The sequence below is a fragment of the Carica papaya genome, chromosome 4, assembly GCF_054855325.1.
Source record: "Carica papaya isolate Zhongbai chromosome 4, ASM5485532v1, whole genome shotgun sequence".
Classification (NCBI taxonomy): domain Eukaryota; kingdom Viridiplantae; phylum Streptophyta; class Magnoliopsida; order Brassicales; family Caricaceae; genus Carica; species Carica papaya.
The window spans coordinates 31,064,592-31,090,000 of NC_142312.1; the positions used below are offsets into that span (position 1 = coordinate 31,064,592).

A 25,409-nucleotide genomic window follows, 5' to 3' on the forward strand; every position below is an offset into this window, starting at 1 on the left:
AGTCGTTACAGCGAGACTCAAAATATATAAAATATTGAATGCTTCACTTTAACAATTAAATGTTGACATAGTTTATACATCATCAACAATTTGTTAATGGGTTAATATAAAATCAACAAAAGCGAAAGAAAAGTTAATATTGGAATTATATCAAACCGAATAGATGAAAGAACATACGTAAGTCTACAAGAATATAGATAAAAGAACATATGTAAGTCTACAGGAATATGTTAAAGTTTAACGTACCCATCAAATATTATCTTCAAAATATTCATGCGGAATTCGAATGACCCAAATCGACCTACTAAGAGTTTTGATTTAGTTTTCTTCGTTTATAAACACTAAACTACTCTCGTCTTTATTTTGAAGACACTATTTAATAATAAAGAAAAATTTCGAAAGTAAACTTTATGATACTTTATGTCCAAACAAACTTAAGGTTTTCAAATATTATATAGATTTCGAGTAATATCATATTACTACTATTAAAATTACACATAAAAATCAAACAACCAAATGACTACAGTTATTATTTATGAAACTACTAATTATTGTATTTTTAATATTATCAAATGCATAACTATCAATATCGAATTTGAACCAACTTAAGAGATATATTCTTAAGCTAATCCGAAAAAAAAAAAATGAGAGGAACTCTTTAAACTAATATAACTTTGTGGACTGTTGTAACTCATCTAGTGGTTCAAAGTTAAGTGAACAATCTGATTGCAAAATGAGGTCTCGTTGTGATTATTATTCTTAAAATGTCGTTATTCTTCTTCTTCTAAAGAATCCGAATAAAAAAAAAAGTTGTCAGCTAGCAATATCGCGAACATGTTACTTCATTTAGATTTGTCTACGTGATAGTCATGTCAACAACACATTAACATCCACGTCTAAATTTCTGTAACCCCCTTCGTTTTACCCCCGCAAAACATGATTTTCTTCATTTTTTTTTTGTTTTCAATAAACTCCGACTATAAAGTATTGTATATTATTAATGGCTAATAGTAATATGGTTATAAAAGTTGTTGACGTAAAATTTTTTATTGTATTTATGGATTTATTTCATTGAAAAAAAAATATTCCAAGTTACTATTACATGCTCGAGTAAAATGGTAACGTAATAAGTATCTTTGCACGTCACTTTCAACTCGGTAATTTTTAAATAATATTAGTTAGATTTAACTAAAGTGAAAAATTTTAACTTGCTTTAAAAGTATAAGTGAAATTCGGAATAAAAAATTAGTTTCGAATAATTTTGAAAATTTTTGTATAATACATAAGAAATTTTAATATTTTAGCAAATATAAATATTTATATTATTAAAAAATTAAAAGCATTTTATTTTATAAATGGTTAAACTTTGATTTTAAAAATAAATTAAAAGAGAAAATTTGAGGAAAAAAAAAAAAAAAAAGAAGTTCAAGAATAAATTTGAACGTTCTTTATATACTACTGATAAAATTTGGGTATTTCAGGGAACAATCTGTAATTTTACAGGCGAGTCTTCGCGGTGAACAATTTTCCTTTCTGCGACCTGCGTGCTGGGTTGATGTATATCGGCGCAGTGTCTCAACTGGCTTCTTCAAGAGGGCAATCCCTTCAATTCGTTTAGAGATAACGAGAGCTATGGCCAATGGCGATAGAGATTGGGATTTCTATCTCAGAATCTTATCCAATAGCGCCAGGGACTCCAGCTTAGCCAATGATCCTTCCGCTGATCCATCTCTTATCCAATCTGTGAGTTTCTTTGTTACACGTATAACCGAGATTAATTATTGTGATACTCGACGAAATTTTTAACGTTGTACGCAAACGATTGATGAGGTTGGTTATGATAATTGTTGTGGACGTGTTTTTGCTGCGATCTGTTTGAGTAGGTGAAGAAGTTATATGAATTGTGTAAGGCTGAGAACTCCGAGGATTTGGTGGCTAGGGTTTATCCACAGTTTAACAAGCTCTTTCAGCGCTCTGTTGCCTCGATATCCCAATCTCAATCTCGCACGTCTAACGGGCTTCTATTACTGGTGTGCTTCGCCTCCCCCTCCTCCTCCTTATCCTTCCCTGTATCGGTTGCTTAGATGCCTGAAACTTTGTTGCGAACATATACTTCGAGTTAAATAGATATAAATTTTGATGGAAATTAAAAAATGAAAAGAAATTACTGATACAGGAATCCTGTTCTTATCCCCGTTGTTTATATCTATATGTTGTCTATCAGGCAATTCTGCAGTTTTTCCTTGATTTCGGAGACACGGTCCTCCATGATCCTGATCCTAGTCTAAGGGCATTCTTTCGGACATGTTTGAGCTGGTAATGATATATTATCTTTCAATTTTTTTGGTTCATGCCATTTGCGAATAAATGCTTATTGTATGTTTCTGTACATATTACATTTCCTCAATTTTGGTGAGCATGGGAATCTTATTCTGATGTAAATTGCAGTGAGTTTGCAGATTTTGTTGTTGCAGAGGCGACACTTGATTTTCTAAATAGAAACGGGAAAAAACTTTTAAGTTCTTTCCCGAACTTGCTTCCTCAGGTAAGATTCAAATACCATCTCCAAAGGTTGACTATTTTATGATCTTAGAAATGTCAAACTTAATAGAAAGAAAATCAAAATTTGGGGGTTGGATTAGAGTTTGTTTGGGTTGTGGAGCCTTTTCCTAGCTGATTACGTTTTATTTTTTCGAAAAATCAAAATTAGTATTTTATATAAGCACTTAGGGGTGCAACTCATATTTAACACCTTAAAAATCTCCCAAAATATTGTATTTCCTATATCCTTAAAAGTATAAAGAGGGTCACCTTTTAGACAATACTTGTTCTTTGTTGAAGAAAAGAGAGTGGCATTTTGGTGCAGGTGGTGCCTTCTCAGTAAAGTCTTATATGCCTTCTTGATGGGAAATGGTAGGAATAGTGAAGATTTCTCATGGAATTTAATTTGGGAGATTAAAGCATCCCCTAGAGTGGCTTTCTTTGCTGGGGATGCAGTTAGGGGCTATATTTTAACCGTAGACAACCTCATTAGAAGAGGAAAGGTGACTGTTAATGGGTGCTAGATGTGCAAAGGGGCTGCAGAAACAGTCAATTATCTTTTACTATGGTGCCCAGAGTGTTATAAATCATGGAGTTGGCTTACAGTTTGCTGGGGGTAAGTTGGGTTGTGGCTAGATCAGTCAAAGAGGAGTTCTGGACTTGGGAGGTATTCTTAGTGTTAAGCATTATAATAGACAATTTAGTCTTGTCCCATGGCTACTTATTGGGTTATATGGAAAGAAAGGAACATGATAGCTTTGAGGGTATTGCTTTATCTTTTGATAATATAAATGATATGTAGTTCCAGACCTTAGTTTTTTGAATTAAGAGGCACCCTCTTATTCTTGGAGGATTTTGGGGACCTGATTGATACTTGATTGACATGTAAATATTTTTTGTATGCGAGTTTTATCACTTGATGCCTTCAACATTTTAACTTTTTATTTCAGAAAGAAGAGGATGACCTTTTATTTAAAAATGTAGGGTTTAGAGCTAAGCATCCTTGATTCTATCAATAAAAAATTTTATGCCACCAAAAACCCTTCTATTTCTAAAGGGTAAGACCTAAATGTTTCTTGAAATACTTATCCCTATGGATACCTCTCTTAGCCTAGATCTCAGGTCTTACTGAATCAACCATTACCAAATTAACCCCCAAAAGACTATAGGTTCTTGACCAAAAATGAAAAGAGAAAGGGCACTATAGAAGGAGATGATTTCCAAACTCTGCATCTTTTTACATAAATGGCACTTGTCCCCTAATATCGTTCCTCTTTTATGAGATTATCTTAGTTAAAATACAGCACCTTGCCAATTCCCGCACTAAGAACTCGACTCTAAATGAAGTATTTGTTTTCCAGATCAGTTTCCGTGAAAGTTTCACATTAGTTCTTTCATTCTTTGCAAGTATTGATAGAAGGATTTTACTGAAAATGTCTCATTCAAACTAGAATCAAAGTGGCTCATTCAAGGATTCATTTGGCTTTTCCCGGTTGGAAAAACACTTGAATAAATTGGCATAATTATTCACGTCTTAATTGTTTAGATTTCTGGTAAATCCGCCATCCAAGCTGCCTTAAGCGTGACATTGGAGAAAGATTCCTCCAGCATTGCCTTTCAATTCCGAGATAAGAAGTAGATTATGAGAAATTGTTATTTTCTGGACATATTATTTCCCTGTGATGGGATTTTGACTTGCTCCTGCATGTTGGTCATATTTATGGTTCCTCTGCTTTGCTTTGTATGCCGTGACAAGATTATAGCATCTCCCCTGCACAAGGAGGAAAAGAGTTATTTGAAACTATACTTCAAAGAACCAATGTTAATTAGCATAGTAGTTTGCAGAAGGTTTTGGTTTGCAATCAATTGTGAAAAGCCTGAAGCAATAGTTAGGTGACAGGTGTGTTGGTCCTTAAGTATTGGATATTATAAAATGCTGATGCACTCGCATGTTCTGAGATACCAATAGCACGTATATGAGAAAGTGTTCTTGTTTGGTCATTTTCATTTGCTGCTTGCCTCTTTATTCTTTTAAAATCAAAAGATGAAATGGGAACCATATAATTCTATATTCTATATCTTTTTTGCAGTTTTTCCCCTTGCTACTCAAGCTGATTGCATGGAACGGAGAGAAGTAAGCTCATAGCTAATACATATATGCTTGTTTTTTTAATTACTTCAATTCATGATGTTTGCTTTATAAAGTTTACTAGTGGTTTTTTGAAAAAAAACAAAAACAAAGTATACTAGTGGTCCTAAGATACTTATAAAATATGTTTTTGGTAGCAGCTGCTGTTTGCAGGCATCACCATAGATCTTTTTGTTTTCAATCAGTTAAACTTGGGAGTTAGACCCCTCCCAAAGCCACCCGCTCCAAGAGTCTGGAAACTTGAAAATGTATATAATCAGGCTATAAATTGTAGAAATGGTGTGTATTTCATAGTTGTTGTATTTGAATACATTTATTAAGTGTATGATATCAAGATATGATGCATAGGTCCTGGGAATCATACTGCAACCCCCATCTTTGGTTTCGGAGTTTTGGCTATTTACGGTCTAATTAGAACCTTGGGGCCTTTTTTGCTGCTTTATGGGCTAAGGCTCATGGCTGTTATAGGAATGTCTCTTTGGCTATTTTGCACAGGGATTGGCATGCTTTACTTTGCTAATGTAAATCTTTCTATATGTTTCTTAGGAGATTTCTCATCGTCCACTTTTGTAATTTTCTTCCCTTTCTCTAATAAATTTTTTTTGTTCATAAGAAAAGAAATGCTAATCATCATCTATACATTTGAATGGCAGGTTAGAGAGGTTATTTCTGAAGACTTTTCCAGGATTGATATCACCTGGGTCATTTCTTCCCCTATTTCCATCTATAATGGACTTACCAAGTGAGTTTGGCATCAGCTTATCTGTAGCATACTCTATCCTTTTTGTCTTCCATCAATGTTCACACTTCTACTACTTTCTGTTAGCTTCTTCATCGGTCACTAATTTTCTTTTCTTTTATGTTAAAGTGCTTCTTTTAAATGAATTTTTTGTTCTTACATTGATATTGGGTATTTTATTTCGCATCTTTGTTTACGCTTGCGGAATTAAGTGGCCTTATGTCCTCTTTAAACAATTCTCCTATTTTGGTTTTTATTTTTTCGTTTCAGTTTTGGTTGTGGCCTTGGAAAAGGTAGAACGAAGTTCGGGATCACTGATTGGGAGCAGCATAGCATCAATCCAGAAGAGTACGGCTCCTGAGGTTACTTTTGATACTTTGAAGATTATATAGTCTGGCAAAAAACTTGTTTAGTAGAAGAATCAGTGACATAATTCTGTTTGGATTGCAGATGCTACTTGCACTCATGGATGAAGCTTATACTGGTTCGACAATAGGTGATGGAGGGGGAGATTCTGAATCTGAGGATGGCAACACAATAGATGTGGCTGATCCCTTGTTCCTCGAACTTCTGAAGGATGAAAATGATGGCATAGCTGTATGTCCCATCTTCACCAATTTTTGATTTTTTAATTGGATATGTGCAAGTACGAAGTAATTAATGAATAATGTTTTTGAGTTTTTCTAGGCAACTAAAATTTGTGGTTTATTTTTCTGATGCTCCTATCCTTCTTGGATTTGACAATTGTTGCTATAATATGTTGTTGTAAGGATATTTTTTCTTCTACTGTGCTTCCTTTCAATTAGTTTCTTGAAAAGGATACTCATTGATGCCTGCCAGTAGTTGCAGTTCCCTTTGTTAGGTCTTGTCTTATTCTTTGCTTGCTGTCACCCTTTTGCCAAAACATCTAAATTTCTTTTATGTTAGTTAGCAGAGCAACCTAAATTTTTAGCTTTACTACATAATAAAATTATCTTTGGCCAGAGAATAGAAATATTGTGATGTCAATGCTGTATTGCAGGAACGCCACTGGACTTCTCCTGGAGTTGCTGCTGCATTACATGCAGCAGTCAATAGCCCTCAGTCTGAAAGGCTGAAAGAGGCACTCAATATGGCACCTCGGCTTCTTGATGTCTACTTTTCCATAGCATTGCATGATGTCAATGATTGTATGTTTTTTGACTCTATTGATGACTTATGTTCTGCTGAGTCCCTCTCTCTCTCTCTCTCTGCCTTTCTGTGTCTTTGAATCGTATAATTAATTTGCTAAGTTGATGTCATTTTATTTTGCAGCTTTAATATGTGCGTTGATTCCCCTACTTATGACACGAAATGCTACAATCTTTCCAGAAAAGATTTTTTCTTATGAGGTGCTTACTAATATTATTTATGGAAGTTTCAGTCTAATTCTTATTTGACCAGTATTTATTAGGTTTTTAAAATGAAACAAGAATTAAATTATTAGATCTTATGATACAATAGAACGAAATATGTTTTATACGTTTGGAATATGCATTTGTAAACCTACTAAAATAGAAACATCATTCATGGTTATTCTTGCTATTGTGTCTGTTCCATGAACATTTTCTAAAATAGTATCAATGAAATATGATCTAGTCAAATATTATGAGTAATTTTCATCCTTAGTGCAGCATCCTTCTTTGGTTCTAGATTCATTGGTTTTCTCTATTGTCTCTAATTTCTTTTTTTTTCATCTTACTTTTTCCTTCTTTTTTTTTTCTTTAACTTGCGGAAGGGGAGATCAGGTGGGGTTGGGTTGGAGGAGGGGTTTGGAAGGATATTAATGCTTCGCAATTTTCTTTTTGTGTGGTCAAGTCCAGTGGTTGCACTTAAACTCAGACCTTAAGTTGCTCAAGGATTGTGCTATTTCAGATATTTATTGCTTAACTAAATGATTAGGAAATTTCATATATCCTAAGTCCAAGCTTCTAAGTATGTATATATGTAGGTCCGTAGGAGGCTCCTAGAATTCGTGCTTGCTGCATTCCAGCGATCTCCAGATTTTATTGCACTATTAAAGGTACCCTCTTGCACATGTTTAAAATCATGTTGGTGCTTTCAGATGTGGGATATATGATTCGCATCTGCTTGTCAATGTCTAATGCAAGCCACATTTCCTCTTGCTCATGTCGAAATCATGTTGGTGCTATTTACTTGTTCCATGCATGATCTGCTTGTCAATACCTTATGCAAGCCATGATTCAGAGCTTTTGCTGAAAGCTGGAACACAGTCTCAGTGACCAACTTTATATTACCTCCGTATATCTCCCATGATTTCAAAAACAAAATCATGCCGCTTGGTGTCGTTTTATTATCTACTGGGGTTCTCTTTGCAATCCATGTACCATATGACATCATTGGGGATTTGTTCAAATTAAGTAAGCCTATCATACTGTCTGATAGTACCATTGGCAATAGTTTGTTTTAGATCTGTGCATTTCAAGTGTGCGTTTGCCTTTTGTCTGCTGTCTCTCCTCCACTGATTTTTGTCAAATAATAGATCATACCATGGGGTCTACATTACATTTGTGCTTGGTTTGGGAGAGTTCTACTTGTTATACTTGTTTGACTGAATCCTTAATCAAACTACTACAGAAGCCTATAATGGACAGGCTAGGAGAAGCTTATGATAGCGCTGCTAAGGTTAGTATCTTACATCCCTGTTATGCAACCAGAATTTATTAATTTAAGAGTGATCACCGCAAGAAGATTATCACATGTCTTATTCAATAGATGGAGTTGGCATTACAACTGTGTTGGGCCATTGGTGAGCATGGTGGGGGTGGAGGATTACACAAAGATGCAGCCCGCGAGCTTTTTGAAAGTTTAGAGTTACTTTTGTATGAAAACCTATCATCTAGGTATTATTTTTAACAGCTCTTTTGCTGTCTTTCGACTTACGAACTTGGTTTCCATTGAAATCATTGGTTTGTTGACATAGTATTTCTATTTGCTTGGCAGTCGTCTAGGCTTAAGGCAGGAGTCAGCGCTTGGTTCTGATGGTGAAAATTTTAGAAAGTCATCACAATCGAGGCTTTTGTGTTTTGTCATCACAGCTATTGCAAGGCTTGCCACGTATCATCGTGAATTATTACCAAGAGCACGTGTGTCCTTGGGCAAGGTCTGTGTATAAATTTTATTATGATCTCTGACAAGTACTACCCTTTGGCAATATCTGAAAGATTAAAGGAAAGAGGGGGAATTGGTGTGGATGTCTGGATATGTAACAGATGTATGTTTCTGACATTTTCTATCCTCCCCAGGTAGCTCGATCGCGTATCTCAGACGTGAGGGTCTGGAGGCGTGCTCGTGATTATCTGGGTTTAATGAACGACCCTGCCATTTGTTTGTCTATTTTGGGGCCTTGCCGACCTTCAGGTGGGCAAAAGCGATATCCAGGCACTGCTAAGTGGAGTGAGGGGGGCAGAAAGATGATTGCACACATTCCCTTTTACATTCTCGGTGAACAGGAAGGTTAGACATCTTCTATAATTTATTTTGTCAGAATAGTTAGTACTTGTGAAATTTCCATTGTACCAATGTAGGTATTAAATTTGGGTGCAAAAGTCTTCTGAAAAAGCTTAGGGGTCTGTTTGGGGCCTTTGGGCTAGCTGTTGTTTCTTTGTTTTTTATTTTTTTTCTTTTTTAAAGAAAATATTGATAGGCACTTTCTTTCCAAGAAAGTACTTTCAAGTGTGAAGGAATATTACGACAAGGATTTGGGAATTTTACTTTTTAGAGCTTGTAAGCTTTCTTTGCTAGCTGTATGATGAACTTATTTTTTGGGTTTGATTTTTTTGCTTATAAGTCAAGGGTAAGCTGATATGAAAACTTATTTTTTGGGTTTAATTTTTTTTTTTTTTTTTTTTGCTTACAATTCAAGGATTTATAAGCAATTAGAATTTTGTCAAATATCTTGCATGTTTATTTTCTCCTAGTATCAGCTTAAAGCCACAGAAAAGGAAAAAAGAGAAGAAACCACGCCAGATGGTTCTTTCGTCAACAATTATTATAGAACTATGAATGATGTGTATTTGAAGCTGATAACTTTTTGCAACCCTCTAATTGGATTTAAGTATGACTTCTCTTTTTCAGGTCCACCATTCCACGACTTCTCATTTTCAGATATCCTTCCAAGCAGATGAGGGGAACCTTTCAAAAAGAACTGCTTTTTGGAGTTTCCTTATTTTATGGGAGTTTCAAGCAAAAAAATGTATAGTTTTCTACTTTCCCTGTTCCTAATTTCTTGTTTGCATGTCAGTTCTGAATAATCCTTTAGGTTTTGTTGGGACAACAAAAACAAATATGAAGTCCAACCAAATTACACCATTGGTATTGCTGTTTGAAAAAAGGTGGATATATCTGTCTCTGAAAAGAGACTTGGATAGCATTTGATAGTAGTGTTAAAAACAGTTTATTTAAGAGACTTGTGTAGCATTTAGTGGTCATGCGGAAGAAGTGATAAATAACACTGGAAAATACAAAGAGAATATTAATAAAAAATTTTGATCTGATCAATTTGCTATATGATGGATTGAGACTAAATTTTTCTTTGAGACAGTTAACTTTTTCTTTTTAATAAAGTTCATTGATTTTTTCTGGGTTGAACTCATGCTTGGACTTAACATTATGCTGGATGATGGCCTTGTCTAGATTTGCTATGCAGTCATGCTTAGTCTTAGGTTCATACCCTAGTTGTCCTTGAGCTTATTTCCCGGGGTAGGATTGTATCTCTATCTAGCTTATTGATTGGGCATTGTCCATGGTCGGATTTGGTTGTGCCCTCAGTTGTGTCATGGTCTGACATGGGAATACATCCAAATTTAGGATTTCGACCATGCACTAGGGTGGGTTGTGTTAGGATCATCTTGGCTTAGGTCAAGTTTTTCGTTGAGTCTAAGATTATGTCCCCAATTGATTTCAAATGTGTCCAGTTGCTAGACTGTGCTTCCGTAGTTAATGTTGTGTTCCAACTTGTGTGTGACCGTATAGCTATAAGGAATCGTGCCTAGTTTTGGGAATGTCTTCATAGACTTGTGCTTTAATTTGGGACCATGTTCCTTACAGGCATTGAACATGGATGTAAGTTTCAAGGATGTTTCTATCATTCACGTCCACGATGGAAACACCCTTCAGTATATAAAATTTTATTCAAGTAGAACTGAATCTTGAGAACATTATTATAATGCAGTTCAAGAATTTCTTGTGCGGTCGTGATAGATTTTAATTTTTACTTTAACGAGTTATTCTACTTGTTTGTCATCATATATTTAAGAGCATAAGTAACACTTCAGATTTTCTGTTGTATCTAAACTAATATAGATAGATCTCATATTAGGAGTCCATTGAACAATTGTACTAATTGATTACTTGTGCTAATGAATATTATATAGTTGACGGCTGATATTATTTGGTGCACTTATATTCTAAATTTGCTACTGTATTTGAAATAGCCATACATATTAATTCAATTAGTTTTTGTTCTATATAAATTTAACTAGTAATAATTATAATATCTAAACAAATAAAAATAAACAATATATAATGTGTATATTAGTAAATCATATATTTCAAAAATATTTTTCCATGAAAATAAATTCATCATAATTGTACAAATTATTTTGTATTTGCAAAAAATTATTTCAGCCCACAAGTCTTCAAAAACATATTGGTTAAAATGTACCCACTAAAGCACATGAGATCATAAAGTTAATGTTCAAGCTTAGAGGTGTTTCTTGTTCTAATGTTGAAGAAAATAATCTTGAAGATTTACAGTAGATCTCTATGTCCAAATTCCAAGCATGAGTAATCATGTTCATGAGATTGCCTGTGGATTTGGAATTCTTTACTTTCAAGAAGAAGAACAATTTGATACATTTGTTTCGTGCTTGTCGTTTTTAAGAGGTGTTTCTGGAGAAAGTGATGAAAATTATAAAATTAGGACTCTGTGCTACAGAAAAACTGTGGTGATAATAGGTAAACAATCTGATTTAGTGGATAATTACTCACAGTTCGTAGGTGAAAATCGTACTTAAAGTTGGTTTTCATTAACATTAACCCATTGCCTTTCTCTTGTAATTGCCATTTCTGCAGTCGGCTCGGTGTTAACTCCGACAAACTGCTAAACAATGAGCAAGTTTTTATTGAATATTGAAGGACCATTTTCTCATATTGAGGAATGAATCCAAAGGATAAAGGAGATGGGATCATTTCCAATTTTGGTTCACTACAAGTAGGGAACAGGAAACCTTTGTGTATCAGGGCCTGCAACCATATCATTCCAAAGCAGATCAGAAAGGGCCATTGTCAACGCTCCTACCTTCCCTGCTAAGAAGAAAAACATACAGTGGTTTCATCAGAATATATCTGTATTTACATACAAGTTAAAATGATCTTCTAGTAGTTTAAACTTATATGATTTAGAGGTAGCTGTTTGTTCCAAAAAATTGTGGAGCGAAAACTGCTCGGAATCTCAATCGATTCTTTCAGGAGAAAGAGGGCACTTAGAGTTCAAAGAGCAAAGTTTTTACCGTCTCCAATGGGCTGATCATCCCACATGATGATTGGCAAAATTGGTAATGTGCTTCCTACATACATCATCTCAGCTGCACCTCTGGCTTCCTCAACAGAAAGGTTATCAGTTTTGACACTCTTCAAAATCCCTTGCTCAACCAATTTGGGTGCCAGTTCAATAAGCCTTCTTGCAGTGCACCCTCGAAGAATTTTGTCAAAGAAAGGAAAGACAAGCTCCTTCTCTCGGGTTATAAACGCGACGTTAACATTTGGACCTTCTGCAATGCAACCTTTATCATCAACCCAAATGGAGGAAGATGCTCCTTTCTCTTCAGCTTCTATGACCGAGAGAACATTTGGAAGGTAGTTTACATTCTTCATGGTGGCAAACGAAGGTGACTTCATGGGAATAGTGGATGTTATGGCTTTAACACCTACTTTGCATTGAGAAAAGTTATCATCAATGACAATGGCGTAGAACGCGGATGTTGGACAACCTGCAGGTGACAGCAAGAAATCCCCAGGACCAGCACTCAGCCAGTACCTTAGAGTTCCTTTCCTGCACTGCGATGCTGATGTGAGCTGAATAAGAATGCTTCTGAGCACCGATTGAGGGAAGGGCGAGCAGATTTTTGCCTTTGCAGCTGACTGAAGGAAGCGATGAAGATGCACATCAAGCTCATATAGATAGCTACAGAGACAAACCATTATAGGATTCGAATTACATCGCAGCTAAACTAATATAGTACACACTTGCAGGTTAACTGAAGCAAGAAAAAAAATACAGAAAGTGTATTACCTACCCATCAAAGATTATAGCTGTGTCGAACACACCATGGCCTCGATGAACCATGTGGTCGTCGATGGGAATTACCATCATGGCAGGATCGAGAATAATCCCACCAAAAATACTAGAATACATAGCTGGGTAGGGTTGCTTTTCCACTGAACTCCACTTTTCATTCAACTTTTCAAGCAACTGAGTAATACACGAACAGGATTGTGTAAATTGAAACTCAACCCTAAGAACTCGAAGACTATATAGATACATACAGAGAAAGAGAGAGATAGTATCAAAAGCATACAAAACTTTGCAGAGAAATTGTTAACCTTTACAATGGAAACAGACAGGTATTTCTCCAACCAGCACAAACTGACATACGAAATTCTCATTGAAAAAAAAAAAAAAAAAATTGATTAGGTGCTTCACAATTCCAAAAGGGTTGACAAATTATGAATTAAAATTTGGTTTCTACAATATTTTGAGAAAGGTTTCAAAATAAACCGATCATATTTACAGGGATCTGACAATTTATCTTATTTTTTGGAACACCAAACCAAAATTCAGAGGGATACAGTGAACCCCTGAGGAGTTCTAACCCTCTGCACAACTTGGTTCTTTGTAAATTTACACAGCTTGCTTTGAGAATTAGTTCTCCAAACCTATTATGAAGACAGCAGCTTACTTCCTACACCACACTAAAGAGGATAAAGAGCATAGCGATGAGGGAAAACCTACCCTCCCCCTCCAGAAGGGTATGGTGAGGAAGGAAGCCATAATTAATCAACAGCTAAAAAGGAAGCTCGGAGTATTTTACCTCGGAGGATGAGGAGAAAACATGAACCTTAAAAGCACTGCCATCTTCAATCCCCAACCCAGCCATTTCTTCTTTCCAGGAAAACATGAAAACATGAGCTAAGATCAGAATAAATTTAAGGTCGAGTTTGGTTCGAACTTAAATTTTTTAGAATAGGAGTAGGAATAAGAACAGGATAAAATTTGAATAAAAATTATATTAAAGAAAACCTGGTTTATTATCAGGAGAAGAACAGATCTTTGCTAAGGATTGAGAAGGTGAGAAAACCAGAGAGACCCTTTTGCAGGAGAGTGAAGAAGAGCAATTTGGGTATTTAATACGAGAAGATGAAAGAGTTGTTGAGATATTAATTTAACGAAAACGATGTTGGGGTAGCACAAGGGATTTCCATTTTTGCTCTGCTAGCTGTTCTTACTCCTACCTGTTTTGTCTTCAGTGTTTTGGAGAGTGAAACTGGTAATTTAAAAAAATAAAAAATAAAAAAACATTTGATGGTGGGGGGGGAGGGGGAACCTTTTTATCTCTTACATCTGATCCGTCTCCTTCTTGTTTGTTCTTCAGTGTCTCAACTTTCTCGTTTGAGGAATCAGTTTCACATGATTATCTGATCTGTTTCAAAATTTCATTCTGTTCTTCCATTGTAAAAAGGAATACATTACAAATGAAATATTAAGTTAAACCTGTGTTTCCAATTGTACTCTCAACGTGTTCAAGGGGAAAAAACTAGTATCATATACTTCTATGTTAATTATATATGAATATTATATCCTTCCCAGTACAGTGTTTATACTTATTCGGTCGATAAAATATGATATAATAATATAATTTAATCAGAAAAGAGATGAAATGGCATATTATTTTGACCATGTTGCAGAGCAAAGACTGAATACAAGACGAAGTTCGGACGGCATTTGGCATTTGGCATTTTGGCCTTATCTATTGGATTAGGATATATTCCATATCTTTGAACTTATCTCTAACCCTCATAATTCTACATGCCAAGACAAATGTAAACATTAACATGAACAAAACCTTATCTGCTTTACTAGTATGTGTAAACCTTGCAGAATGAATACACACAGATGGATGTGATCGAAGAAATCATCAGTGCTCCATCAAGTGCCAAATAAGTAGGATACATGATCTGCATTGTTCATATGAAACTGAATAGTGATTGAGTTTTAACCTCAAAAGTTTTAACAGATAAGCAGGAATTTTTAAGGGTTTTGATCTATGGCTTTTCTTTTGGCTAAAATATATAGAACATTTTCTTGAAACATAATGGCCGACCACCCTGCCTGTGTTAGCCGCATTCTGCTGTGGATATCCCTTATATACAATATTTACCTGTTTAAGAATAGAGTGATTCTCACCCTTGCAGCTATTCTGGCTAGTACCAAAGAATCCAACTTAGGGTTACTTGTAGCTATTGGGCGATGGCAACTTGAATTGTCATTCTTACTGAGGATGCTTGGCATGTCTTTTATAGAAAGATTTTATCCTCCTGAAAGCTTCTTCAAGAGAGGATGGATCAGCAGCAAAAGTGATTCGAAGCCAATCTTTTAACCCCACCGCAGTTCCTGGAAATGAATATACTTTCTCCTTTATCAGTTCTAGAGTTGCTACTAAGAAGAAAAAAGTTCTAAAGAATAACATATATGAATTCGGCGGAATGGAATATGTGTTTTGCAGAACGTATAAAGAAATTCTCCATGAAATAATAAGCTGGGTCATTGGTTGCGGTTATCTTAAAATTTTAAACTAATAAAAAATTATGCAACTTTATTTATATTCTCGCACGCATAAGTCCACTAAACCTACAAAGAGAATGTCTAACCGTTCCCCCAAGATAAAGAAGACAATCAAGAATATCAGAATTCTGTAAATTTTCATTTCTCACCTGGAAGAATAATCACAGATTCCTCTTTCGCCAGCTTGAAACAAAAGTCAATGTCATCACTTATATCATCCAATAAGGAAAGATTTAGTTTCACCTGCAATACATTTGGGCACAAAAAGCAAAAAGAATGAAGTTATTTATGAGTTGAATAATTTGAATAAATAGAAGAACAAATTCTACTACTTCCTCACCATCACAGCCATAGATCCCTCTGGTTTGTGGGGACAACTGATGCATGGGATTTCCTTTATCCTATCACAACAGATGTCTGATGAGTGCTTCAGTGTATTAATCGTTTTCTTGAAGAAAAGCTCATTGGTTTGTCCAAGGATAGCAGGAACTGCCGCCTAACACACCCAAAAACAATATCGTCATGAAATGGGAGTTGGGACTGTAATAAATGGATTCTTAGCGAGAGAACTAACATGTTCAGCTCCCTTATCAGATTTCGAAGGGGAAGTTGCTTTCCTAATCATACATGGAATTTGATAACTACAACAGTTTTTTGTTCTATTGATTGATATGGACATCTAAGCTTTTGTGGAAGCCATAGCTTGTATAAGAAACTACCAAGTCGTAGATAGTGCACAAACCTGAATGAAGGTTGCAGGGCCACCCAAAATATCGAAATACTTCTTAATACGCTCAACAACCTGCTAAAAAGAAATCAAGAAGTTAACAATTTTATGATGACATATTTTCATGTTAACCATCAGATTTGAGATATGCTAAGCAGGCAAGGAAGATACTAGTTTTCTTAAAGAATGCCCAAACCTAAATAATTACTATCATAAAACGAAAAAAAGAAAATTGTTGAATAGTAAGACATCTTAGAAAAAATCTCCAGACTAAAAAACTAACAATTTCAATTGTTTATAAAAATTGGGCCAAAAATTCTAATCCTTCATGCATTTAGAGTTCAAATGAGCAGGAGAAACAGATAGAGAACCTTAGGCTTTCTAAATGTGCCGCTGGGATCATTAGTCACGAACCAACCAAGTCGCCAACCAGGCACTATCCATCTCTTTGATAGAGAGCCGAGAGTAAGAACAGGAACAATTGATCCAAAAACTCCCATTGACACAAATGGAGTACGCCCAAAGGCAAGGTGACCATAGACCTCGTCGGCAATTACAAGGATTCCTAACTTGTATGCAGTTTCTGCAATCTAAATACAAAGGTACTCATATAGATTCAAATAAGGTACTCATATAGATTCTGTTTTTCCACTTGAATTTGAGTTTAAGCCACTAACCATCTTCAGATGTTGATAACTGTAAACATTTCCACAGGGATTCCCAGGATTTATAATCACCACTGCTACAGTGTTTTGGTCTGCAAGAGCTTCAATTGCATCCAAATCAACCTCCCAGCCTTTCTCAGGAAGAAGATCGAAATGCCTAACTTCAAGATGCCTAAAAGCAGCACAAAGTTCATATATAGGAAATCCTGGCCTTGGAAGTAAGATGTTTGCACCAGGACGAGCAAGCATCGCCAATGCAACATCGATGGCTTGTGTGCATCCAGATGTGATGAAAACATCATCTGATGACAATTTGTATGGAAGATCACGTGACAGATATTCCGCAATTGCCCTGTTAAAGATGAACGAGCAAAAATCCATTATAAGGTACAGATATGATCCAAAGCATGTTTGAAATGAACTCCTGATTACAGTGAATACAAAACTTTCAAGATTGAGAAATTGATCCTACGACCAATCAAAATGGAGGGCAGGAGTTGAAAGCCATGCCTGCTATATTACTTTAAGGTAGCTTTGAACTAAACTGCTTTGCTCCGTTTACGTTTTTTGGTTTCATTCAGCTCTGCCTCAACTTAGCTTCAATCAAGCCAGTAGTTGATATTGTAAAAATAAATGTGTTTTTGCAAGTAACTGCTTTTTGGTTCCGTGTTTAGACAAAGACACTTATTTGAAAAAATACATCTTTATTCTATATTTGAAAAGAATATATAATGGTAAATGAATAATACATATTAAGAAACCAAACTTCCAAATCGATGTATAGCAAACTAAAAAAAAACAAGAAAAGTTAGGGGAAAAGTGCTTTCTTTTCTAACTTAAGTTGCTAATTGACACGACTTTTTCCCTTACCAGTTAAAGTTGCTTATTGGGCTTTTACATTACCAATTAAAGTTGATTATTGACATAAAAATTATTAGGTACTCCGAGAACGCAGAAGAGTTACCAGACCCTATAAATATAATTGGTATATTTCTTGACAAAGAAATTACAATGCATACAAAGTTGTTGTGCTCCTAGAGTTAATAATAGCTCAACAATTAAATTACTTTGGATCATTTATCTTTATTCTCCTATTTCTCTCATAAATTTCCTCTATTTCTAAAGTATCGGCTGGATAAGTTAACTAAACTGCAATTCGTCCTATATTTGTTAATGGATAGATCACCCAAGTTCAGGTCCATAAGCAATAAGCATTGCCCTACAAAAACTTGCTTTCGCTATGGCGCCTACGGATAAGCAGCAAAATTGCCCTATGAAGACTTGCTTTCGCTATGGCTACTGTGGGTTTCAGTTAACCAGGCCACAGCAGTATCTGAGCCTATTTGCTATCCCCACCTTCCACCAAATATCTACTACTAAAAAAAATCAAACTCCTCCATCTTGCCACCGAGAAAAAGGACTAAACCATTGACTACACCCACCACCAGTCACCACTAGGAGGTGGTTCACACCATCCTCAACATTAGGTTCAGAAAGCTTTGACCAGGCATTCGAGCCGTTTTTCAACTATTGATTCCACTTGAAAGCCTTCAGCTTCCCGTCAAAAGAGAAGATTACTGTTGCCTTACCAGTTCTCTGTCACCACATCTGCCACAGGCAACAACCAATGATCCATGACCATTGTGACCAGTATTAAAGAGATTATGTTCATGATGTTGAGCAGCTTCCTCCTTTCAACAATTTTGCCCTACTAATCAAGTGATTCCCATTTATGATGACAGCATTAAAGAGATCTCTTGTAATAATTTTATTTTGCTTTGTTAGTTCTATGATGTTGTTAAACTTTTAATCTTTCTGTGGAAGTTACTAAAATATTCGACTTTCTAAAGATTTTGAAAAGTATTTTGAAGCCTTTCACTTGTTGATACTTCATCATTTCAATAGTCGAGGTCAGTTATTAAGTGAGAGTAAAATGATGTAGAGCAAGAAGATTTATTTTGGAACAAATCTTCAAACAGAAGTTTTTTTTAATACATAATTGTTTTGTGTTTTTAAGTTATTTAGTTTATTTAAGTCATCATAACATTGTAGTTCACTATCTAAGGAATTTAAGCATTATAGTAATTACAATCTTTTTTATATACACTTTTTTATAATTTTTCTATTAGTTGTAATTAATGCCTAAACGAAGACTAATATCTAACCAAAAAGGAGGACAGAACACACCATGCTGAATCAAGAATCCATTTTAGGTCTTACTTCCATGTTATCTCTCTGTGTTTGTTCTTATTTTAACCACCAGTCGTCCTGCATAAAAAATTCTTGGTACTTTTTCAGACTGTCACTTCTAGCCCATCAAGGAAAAGGGGAAAATTGCAGATAAATCAAGCAGAAAATGTCAAAGCTACTTCTTAATTTAGCTTGGCACCCAGCATTCAGAAAAACTTGAGCAATCGAAGTTAAAAGAAAAACCCAGATAACAAAATCCCACAACAGCAATAATTCTAAAAGGCCGGAAAATTCTACATGCAAAGGTAAAATTCTTAGTAATTCAAAGTAATTACTTGCAGGACACATGAGATGAGCATTCTGAAGCAATTAGAAGCAGGAAAATAATCAAACAGATGGAGAGCAAAACAATCGAAACAATTTTTATTTACCTCCTGGTTTGGGGAAGCCCAACAGTAGGCGAATACCCATTGAACTTATCAGATTGCAGAGCATCTGAAACAGCTTGTTGAGCGACATGAGTAGTGTGAAAGGACGAATAAGCAGTAGGGTCACCCATGCCCAGGGAAATAACCTTCTTCTCCACCTGATTTTCGTCAATGCTTTGCATTAACAGACTCAGAATGCCTTTAATGGTGATTGTCGAAGCAGCTGCTGGTGTCGTCGTCTCCATTTCATGGTTGAGTACTCTTCTCCCGTTCTCCATTTTTAAGCTTTCAGATTATGAAAATTCCGGAGTTTTATGGCGTGCGGATGGGAGGGAGATTATGAAATGCTGTAGGCAGATATAGAGAAGTACTGCAGGATGCGCACACCAACAAACACCACACGTTATTGAATCAAGAGACTCTCTGGCCTCTGCATTGAAACAAACAGTGTATATATATATATATACACACACACACATATATATATAAATATATACGTACACATCAAATCCCATTACATGTATTTGCTCTGTCTATGGAATTTCATTTTCTTTTTAATCCCATTTCCATTTTTTTTCTAAAATTTACTTTTATGCTACACATGCCCGTACTTATTGGAGATATATATAAATATATATATATATATATATGCAAGATATGAACTGCTGCATTTGATTTTGAACATCTGATTTTTATTTAATATGAAAGATTTCTTACTTTATATAATTATATAATTAAAAATGTAAGTAATATTTATCTACTTACACATTAAATATGTAAATCATAATTAATTTATACATAATAAATAATTAGTACTTATAACATGATTGATCATTAATAATCTAATGAATAACTTCTAGAATTAAATTTACTTGCATGCTTTATATATATATATATATATATATATATATATATATGTTGCATCACTTAACTTTTTTTTTATATAATTAAGTTTAAATATATTTTCTTACTTTTTAAAATATTTTAATAGTTAAATAGTATTTACATACTTATAATATATAACCAATAATATTATAATCTACATTATGAGATGGTATATATTTATATATATATTTGTATTCAAAATATTTTTAATTAATTATTATTTTTAAGATAATTATTTTCTTTTGCCTTACAATAGAAATAGGATTAAACATATAGTAAATGAATAGCATTAAAATATTATAAAGAGAATTATAGTAGTTATAAATTTTATATTATATTGAATTGTATATTTATATTCTATTTGTTGGTAAAATACACTAAATATAAAACTACCACAAATAAGATATAATAAAAGAGTTATATATATAAATATATATATATATATTATTGTATAAATTGACACAAAGTTCAATATAGCTAGAAAAATATAAAGTAGCTTATATAATAAATACATTATTATAAAATTATAACTAATTTTAATGCGAATATAATTGGACAAACTGTTTATTTTTATGTCAACGATTCTTAATTGTTGATGTCTTTTGTTTTCTCTCATACGGTACTAGAATTTCAGATAATATTCACATTCTAAAAATTAAATTTATTTATGATTTAACTCATAGTGAAATAGGGAATGATAATATACATATATATATATATATATACTAATATTATATTCTTTTTTAATTAAATAAAAATAATTTTTTTTTATTTATATACTCACAAAAAATCATATTTTTTTACAAATAACAATTTCTCTCTTTCTTATATATATTGAAAATCTTTTTATTTTTATTTTTTAATTAAATAATCTTTTTTAAAAAAATTAATATTTTAATTTAAATTAAAATTAAAATGATTCGGTATTCGATTTGAATTCTACTATTAACCAATCATCAATCAATTTCAAACTGGTTCGGTTCTATACTAATACATACATCCGATAGATGCCTAGACGGCTCAACTACTATTGCACGAGTTTTTTATTAGTCGTGTTCTCGTCTATTAAGTCTAAAAATAAATATTACGGACAAGAGAATATGAAATTAAATTTTAAAATTAGGTAAAAATATGTGAATGTATTTGCTTGTAAGATGCAAGAAGAAAACGAAGGGAAATAATAAAGACAAATTGGAATTTACGTGCACCACATCTCCACGTAGCTTACATGTTAGCTACTCAACATATTTATATATATATATATATATTTTTTTTATGTGGCCTTAATTTAACCACAAAAATTAGAAAAAAAAAAGTACAAAGAAAATTAAGGAAATGGAGAATATTAAATCTCCTCAAAATTTTATATATGTATATATATATATATATATGTATGTATGTATGTGTGTATGTATCATAGGTTCAGAAATTAATGAAGTCCTCTTGAATATAAAACAAAAGTTACTAAAGTTGAAATGGGTAAAATCTTGCAACAAGTGAAAATTTGGAAGAACCATATATATTTTTAAAACCTTTTTATATGTTATATATATTTAATTACATAAAATTGTATTGTAATTATTTATGTTATATTTAATTTTACGCACGTATAAAATACATGATAACTATAGTGAATAAAAGTATTAGACGTAAATATATTGAAACTAAACGTGAAAAAGTTTTTAAACTGGATACCTGGTTAAAATATATTGAATTCTGCAAAAATTTTAAAGATTTTGAGAATTTATTGTTTTAAAACCGTGTAAAATTTTATTATTCTTATCAAATAATGCCAAATTGAACATAAAAACATATCATCGGGCATATGAGAGGTGACAACCTGTAAAAGAGAGGTAACTACCAATGATTGTAAGGCATACGAGAGACTAGTGAAGAGAGTAGATGCACAGAGCGAGTCACGTGGAGCAAGAGGAGGAAAAAAAGATGTAGAGGTATGAAATGAGATGGTAATAGAGGACTATTTTTTAGAAATGTTCGATACTAAAATTGATATCTAAGAGTCAACTACAACGGTTGATGGAAATAGAAGAATCTGAAATAGCCACCAACCTTTAGCCACAGTTCATGCAAGCAAGAGCGCGAGAAAAGAATTTAGATTTGTCTTTTGGATAATCTTTGGTTTTTAAATATTCTATTTCTTTGTTTATTAGCAGTTTTAATCTTCAATCTCGTGGATCGAAAGTCATACTATGTAACAGAATAGTTTGATCTGATCTAAATTGAACACGCTAGTCTCCACTAAGTTTCTCTCACCCTAAAAACAACATATATTGGACACGCAAGCTAATATATTTTTTCGTACCAACCACTACGATAACTTTGTATGTTTATAGTCACGTAATCCTCTCTATTAATTATATTAGCAACTAAATTTCTACTAACGATGTACATTCACAAAATAATTTTTTTTTTTCTTTTTGTTTATAAAGTTTTAACTTTTTCTAACTCGAACATCACAATTTATATCTTCTATATTCAAGATGTTTTGTACGTTTATCTGAGAAATCATATAAGACCACGACTAGTTAAATTATCAAAAAATATCAAAAACGATTTATTCACTTATATAATAAATCATATACTTTAAAAATATAATATATTATATTATATTATCGAAAAATATCATCTTCGTTGTACCAATTATCAGTATCTTATTTTTAATTAACGGTCACCCGTTAATAACTATGAATTAACATATCTATTATATAAGTGAAAATTAGTATATTTTATAAATATGTTAATCAAATAATTAAAGTTAAATTAATTTAATTCAGTTTAGGTGGATTTATTTAATTTTAAAGTTAATCCATAATTAGCTAAAAAATTGTAGTAAAGTAATTAAACTAATTACATCTAATTAAGGTAATCCTAAAATTACCCATAATTAATAAATCAAAACATTAACAGTGTTTGGATTGAAGAGGGAGACAAGACTTGTCACGAATAACAAATCCATCAATCCATCCATCACTCGCTGCTGTTTGGGCACACAAACCAACCTTCCGCTTCGCTTCGAACCTTTCCCAAACAATCCTATAATCATTATGATCATCAGCGTGACGTGTATTCTATTTATGGATCGTTGTACGCTTACGTTTGGTGTACCACACCACACAGAATCACACCTCTCCTTCTATCCAGTACGGTACAAGAAAGAGACGGAGGAGAACAGGACGGGCGGGCGATATTAATAGCATGCATCGCAATCTATCATATCAGTCTACTTCATCTACCTTCGTCATGTCATCGGACGGTGACTATTCATAGGACCCCACCACTTACCCCGTACAGTTTCACATCTTTTTTTTTTTTTTATCTTATTGGTCGTTAGAGTTACAGAGAAACCCTAGAGTTTTTTGACGAAGATAATTCAAAAACAAACCAGAACGCCCACTAAAAACAAGTAATCATCTAACCCTAACCCATTTGGGTTTAGAACATATTAAACATGCATCGTGGATGTAATAAGAAATACCCAGATAAGAAAAACTTACCAGAAACTGGGAGAAGAAAGTTGAATCCTAAGCCTATCTTGTTTTGGCAGCAGTGTGAATCAATCAGCTCAACCAAAGGGATGACTTTTGCTGGGGACGTACTCTTCCAAGACTTTTAGTGAGTCAATCAGCTCGACCACCCATTTGGGTTTAAAACATACGTGGGTATTGTATATATGTACATGTGGGTATGTATGTATAGACAGAAAGTTTTTGTTGGATAGCATTTCTGCTTTTAATGATAAGGTTGGTGATTCATTAGAAATGGACTGGTTATAACAGAGTTTTCTCTGGTAGCTTTCTCGTTTTAATGATAAGTTTGATGATTCATTGAGAAGTGGAGAAGTTTTAGGAGTGTACTCAAAATTTGCTGGGAGCAAAAGAATATAATATATATATATATATAATATGAAGAGTAAGTTTGGATATATTCACAGTTGCGTGGCTTCTTAGAATTTGATTTTCATAGTATAAACTAAAGTCTTATCTTAATCCTAATAACTTATAAGCAATATTTATAAGATTCAACCTTTGTAACAGTGACAATGTAAAACGACGACGTTTGGTCTGTATGGGTTCTAAAGCCGACCCATAAAGAAACGGGCTTTAATCGTAGCCCAGCCCATAAAAGCGGCCCGTTAAGCTATTTAATGTTGTTCTTTTTTTTTTTTTTAATTTCTTCTAAAATATTTAAGGCTTTATATAGAAAAAATTAATAGTATTTCATTTAATAAATAATAAATAATTTATTCCACTGAAACAGAAAATAATATAAAATTTTATAAAATAAATTTGTATAATTTTAAAATTAAGTTAATATAATTTATTATTATTATTATGGGCATGCAATCGAATGTAGGAAACACTGAGGGACAAAGCAGGAGAAGTCAACCTTTTCCCAGTAAAATCCAAATACCATTCAATTATTTTCCCCACCCATCATCTCATCCGTTGACCTCAAAACATATATATATACATAAATACACACACACACACATGCATGTACATACATATATGTGTGTGTAAAAACCCAAGTCCATGCAGATTGAAAAGCTACGTGGACTAATATAAAAATCACCCAAAGGAAAAGTGAGTACGAGTTTTCTCCAACACATGCATGATACATAAATGATGATAACATGTCTGGATCACCTCACTCGGTATGTTTCTTGTCCCGTCAACAGTCTCCTACTATATCTATCGACAGCTTAAAATCTTTCGTGATTTTACATACTGTAAATATAAGCTATATATATATATATATACATATACATGATGGTGAAGGGCTCCGAGAACTATATTAAGAGGATGTTTCCTTTCGAAATTAGAATACTTTAATTAGCAGGGAACATAATAGAAACTCCGAACAATCATCAAAACAATGGTATGATATATTGAGGTATGGTGAGGAATAGAAGAAGTAGGAAAGGTCAGGAGGCCCAGAAAAAGATAAGGAGGAGTGAAGGGAGTACATGGGCCTGTGTACGTATGTATGTATGCGTGTGTATGCGTGTGTATGTGTGTGTGTGTATGTATATGTGTAAGTATAGAGATTTGAAGGAGATGATGATTTGATGTAAAGGCTGTGTGTAAAATGGTGGGGGCTCAAAATCCCAGCATGACGCGTCAAAATCCCACAACATCAACACACTACTTTTCCGATTGCGATGGATGGGATTGCTTGAGT

General features: G+C 33.7%; 3 protein-coding genes across 12 annotated transcripts; 1 reads left to right on the forward strand and 2 right to left on the reverse strand.

Moving 5' to 3' along the window:
* Positions 1 to 1,454: 1,454 nt before the first annotated feature.
* LOC110808902 (AP-5 complex subunit zeta-1) lies at positions 1,455 to 19,692 on the forward strand. 4 transcript variants are annotated; one of them, XR_015818730.1, is made up of 17 exons: positions 1,455 to 1,743; positions 1,884 to 2,030; positions 2,225 to 2,316; positions 2,449 to 2,545; positions 4,632 to 4,675; positions 5,344 to 5,432; positions 5,700 to 5,791; positions 5,880 to 6,026; positions 6,451 to 6,598; positions 6,723 to 6,799; positions 7,399 to 7,470; positions 8,046 to 8,093; positions 8,184 to 8,311; positions 8,412 to 8,571; positions 8,714 to 8,924; positions 9,546 to 9,663; positions 19,003 to 19,692. XR_015818730.1 is itself a non-coding variant. In XM_088218984.1 (16 exons), exons 1-16 carry the CDS (start codon positions 1,633 to 1,635, stop codon positions 9,593 to 9,595), a joined length of 1,713 nt encoding a protein of 570 aa, XP_088075110.1. In that variant the 5' UTR covers positions 1,456 to 1,632; the 3' UTR covers positions 9,596 to 9,975. The 4 variants fall into 4 exon arrangements, 2 of the variants coding, with proteins under 2 accessions (XP_088075109.1, XP_088075110.1); XR_015818729.1 differs by lacking the exon at positions 19,003 to 19,692 and adding an exon at positions 11,544 to 12,765; XM_088218984.1 differs by lacking the exon at positions 19,003 to 19,692 and having other exon boundaries at positions 1,456 to 1,743; positions 9,546 to 9,975.
* On the reverse strand, positions 11,466 to 14,261 carry LOC110808938 (D-amino-acid transaminase, chloroplastic-like). Of its 7 annotated transcripts, none has more exons than XM_022034584.2 (6): positions 14,075 to 14,097; positions 13,562 to 13,629; positions 13,074 to 13,116; positions 12,767 to 12,942; positions 11,981 to 12,654; positions 11,466 to 11,777 (listed from the first exon to the last, which is right to left on the reverse strand). In XM_022034584.2, exons 2-6 carry the CDS (start codon positions 13,603 to 13,605, stop codon positions 11,677 to 11,679), a joined length of 1,038 nt encoding a protein of 345 aa, XP_021890276.1. In that variant the 5' UTR covers positions 13,606 to 13,629; positions 14,075 to 14,097; the 3' UTR covers positions 11,466 to 11,676. The 7 variants fall into 7 exon arrangements, with proteins under 7 accessions (XP_021890276.1, XP_021890277.1, XP_021890275.1 ...); XM_022034585.2 differs by lacking the exon at positions 14,075 to 14,097 and adding an exon at positions 13,771 to 13,841 and having other exon boundaries at positions 11,466 to 11,774; XM_022034583.2 differs by lacking the exon at positions 14,075 to 14,097 and adding an exon at positions 13,771 to 13,841.
* On the reverse strand, positions 14,584 to 19,600 carry TAT7 (Tyrosine transaminase family protein). The gene is made up of 7 exons (XM_022034582.2): positions 19,326 to 19,600; positions 16,717 to 17,056; positions 16,411 to 16,629; positions 16,055 to 16,114; positions 15,653 to 15,808; positions 15,462 to 15,555; positions 14,584 to 15,141 (listed from the first exon to the last, which is right to left on the reverse strand). Exons 1-7 carry the CDS (start codon positions 19,598 to 19,600, stop codon positions 15,020 to 15,022), a joined length of 1,266 nt encoding a protein of 421 aa, XP_021890274.1. The 3' UTR covers positions 14,584 to 15,019.
* Positions 19,693 to 25,409: the final 5,717 nt, after the last annotated feature.

Excerpts from the sequence above, each read along its gene's own strand:
- LOC110808902 (XM_088218984.1), top strand. The coding sequence starts at position 1,633 with ATGGCCAATGGCGATAGAGATTGGGATTTCTATCTCAGAATCTTATCC. Across the intron at positions 5,792-5,879 it reads AGAAGAGTACGGCTCCTGAG|ATGCTACTTGCACTCATGGA; the intron begins GTTACTTTTGAT and ends TTTGGATTGCAG. Across the intron at positions 8,925-9,545 it reads CATTCTCGGTGAACAGGAAG|GTCCACCATTCCACGACTTC; the intron begins GTTAGACATCTT and ends TCTCTTTTTCAG.
- LOC110808938 (XM_022034584.2), bottom strand. The coding sequence starts at position 13,605 with ATGGCAGTGCTTTTAAGGTTCATGTTTTCTCCTCATCCTCCGAG. Across the intron at positions 12,943-13,073 it reads TGTCTGTTTCCATTGTAAAG|TTGCTTGAAAAGTTGAATGA; the intron begins GTTAACAATTTC and ends TGTATTACTCAG. Across the intron at positions 11,778-11,980 it reads TGATCAGCCCATTGGAGACG|CAGGGAAGGTAGGAGCGTTG; the intron begins GTAAAAACTTTG and ends TTTTCTTCTTAG.
- TAT7 (XM_022034582.2), bottom strand. The coding sequence starts at position 19,600 with ATGGAGAACGGGAGAAGAGTACTCAACCATGAAATGGAGACGACGACA. Across the intron at positions 15,809-16,054 it reads GCCCTGCAACCTTCATTCAG|GCGGCAGTTCCTGCTATCCT; the intron begins GTTTGTGCACTA and ends TGGGTGTGTTAG. Across the intron at positions 15,142-15,461 it reads ATCTGTGATTATTCTTCCAG|GAACTGCGGTGGGGTTAAAA; the intron begins GTGAGAAATGAA and ends ATTCATTTCCAG.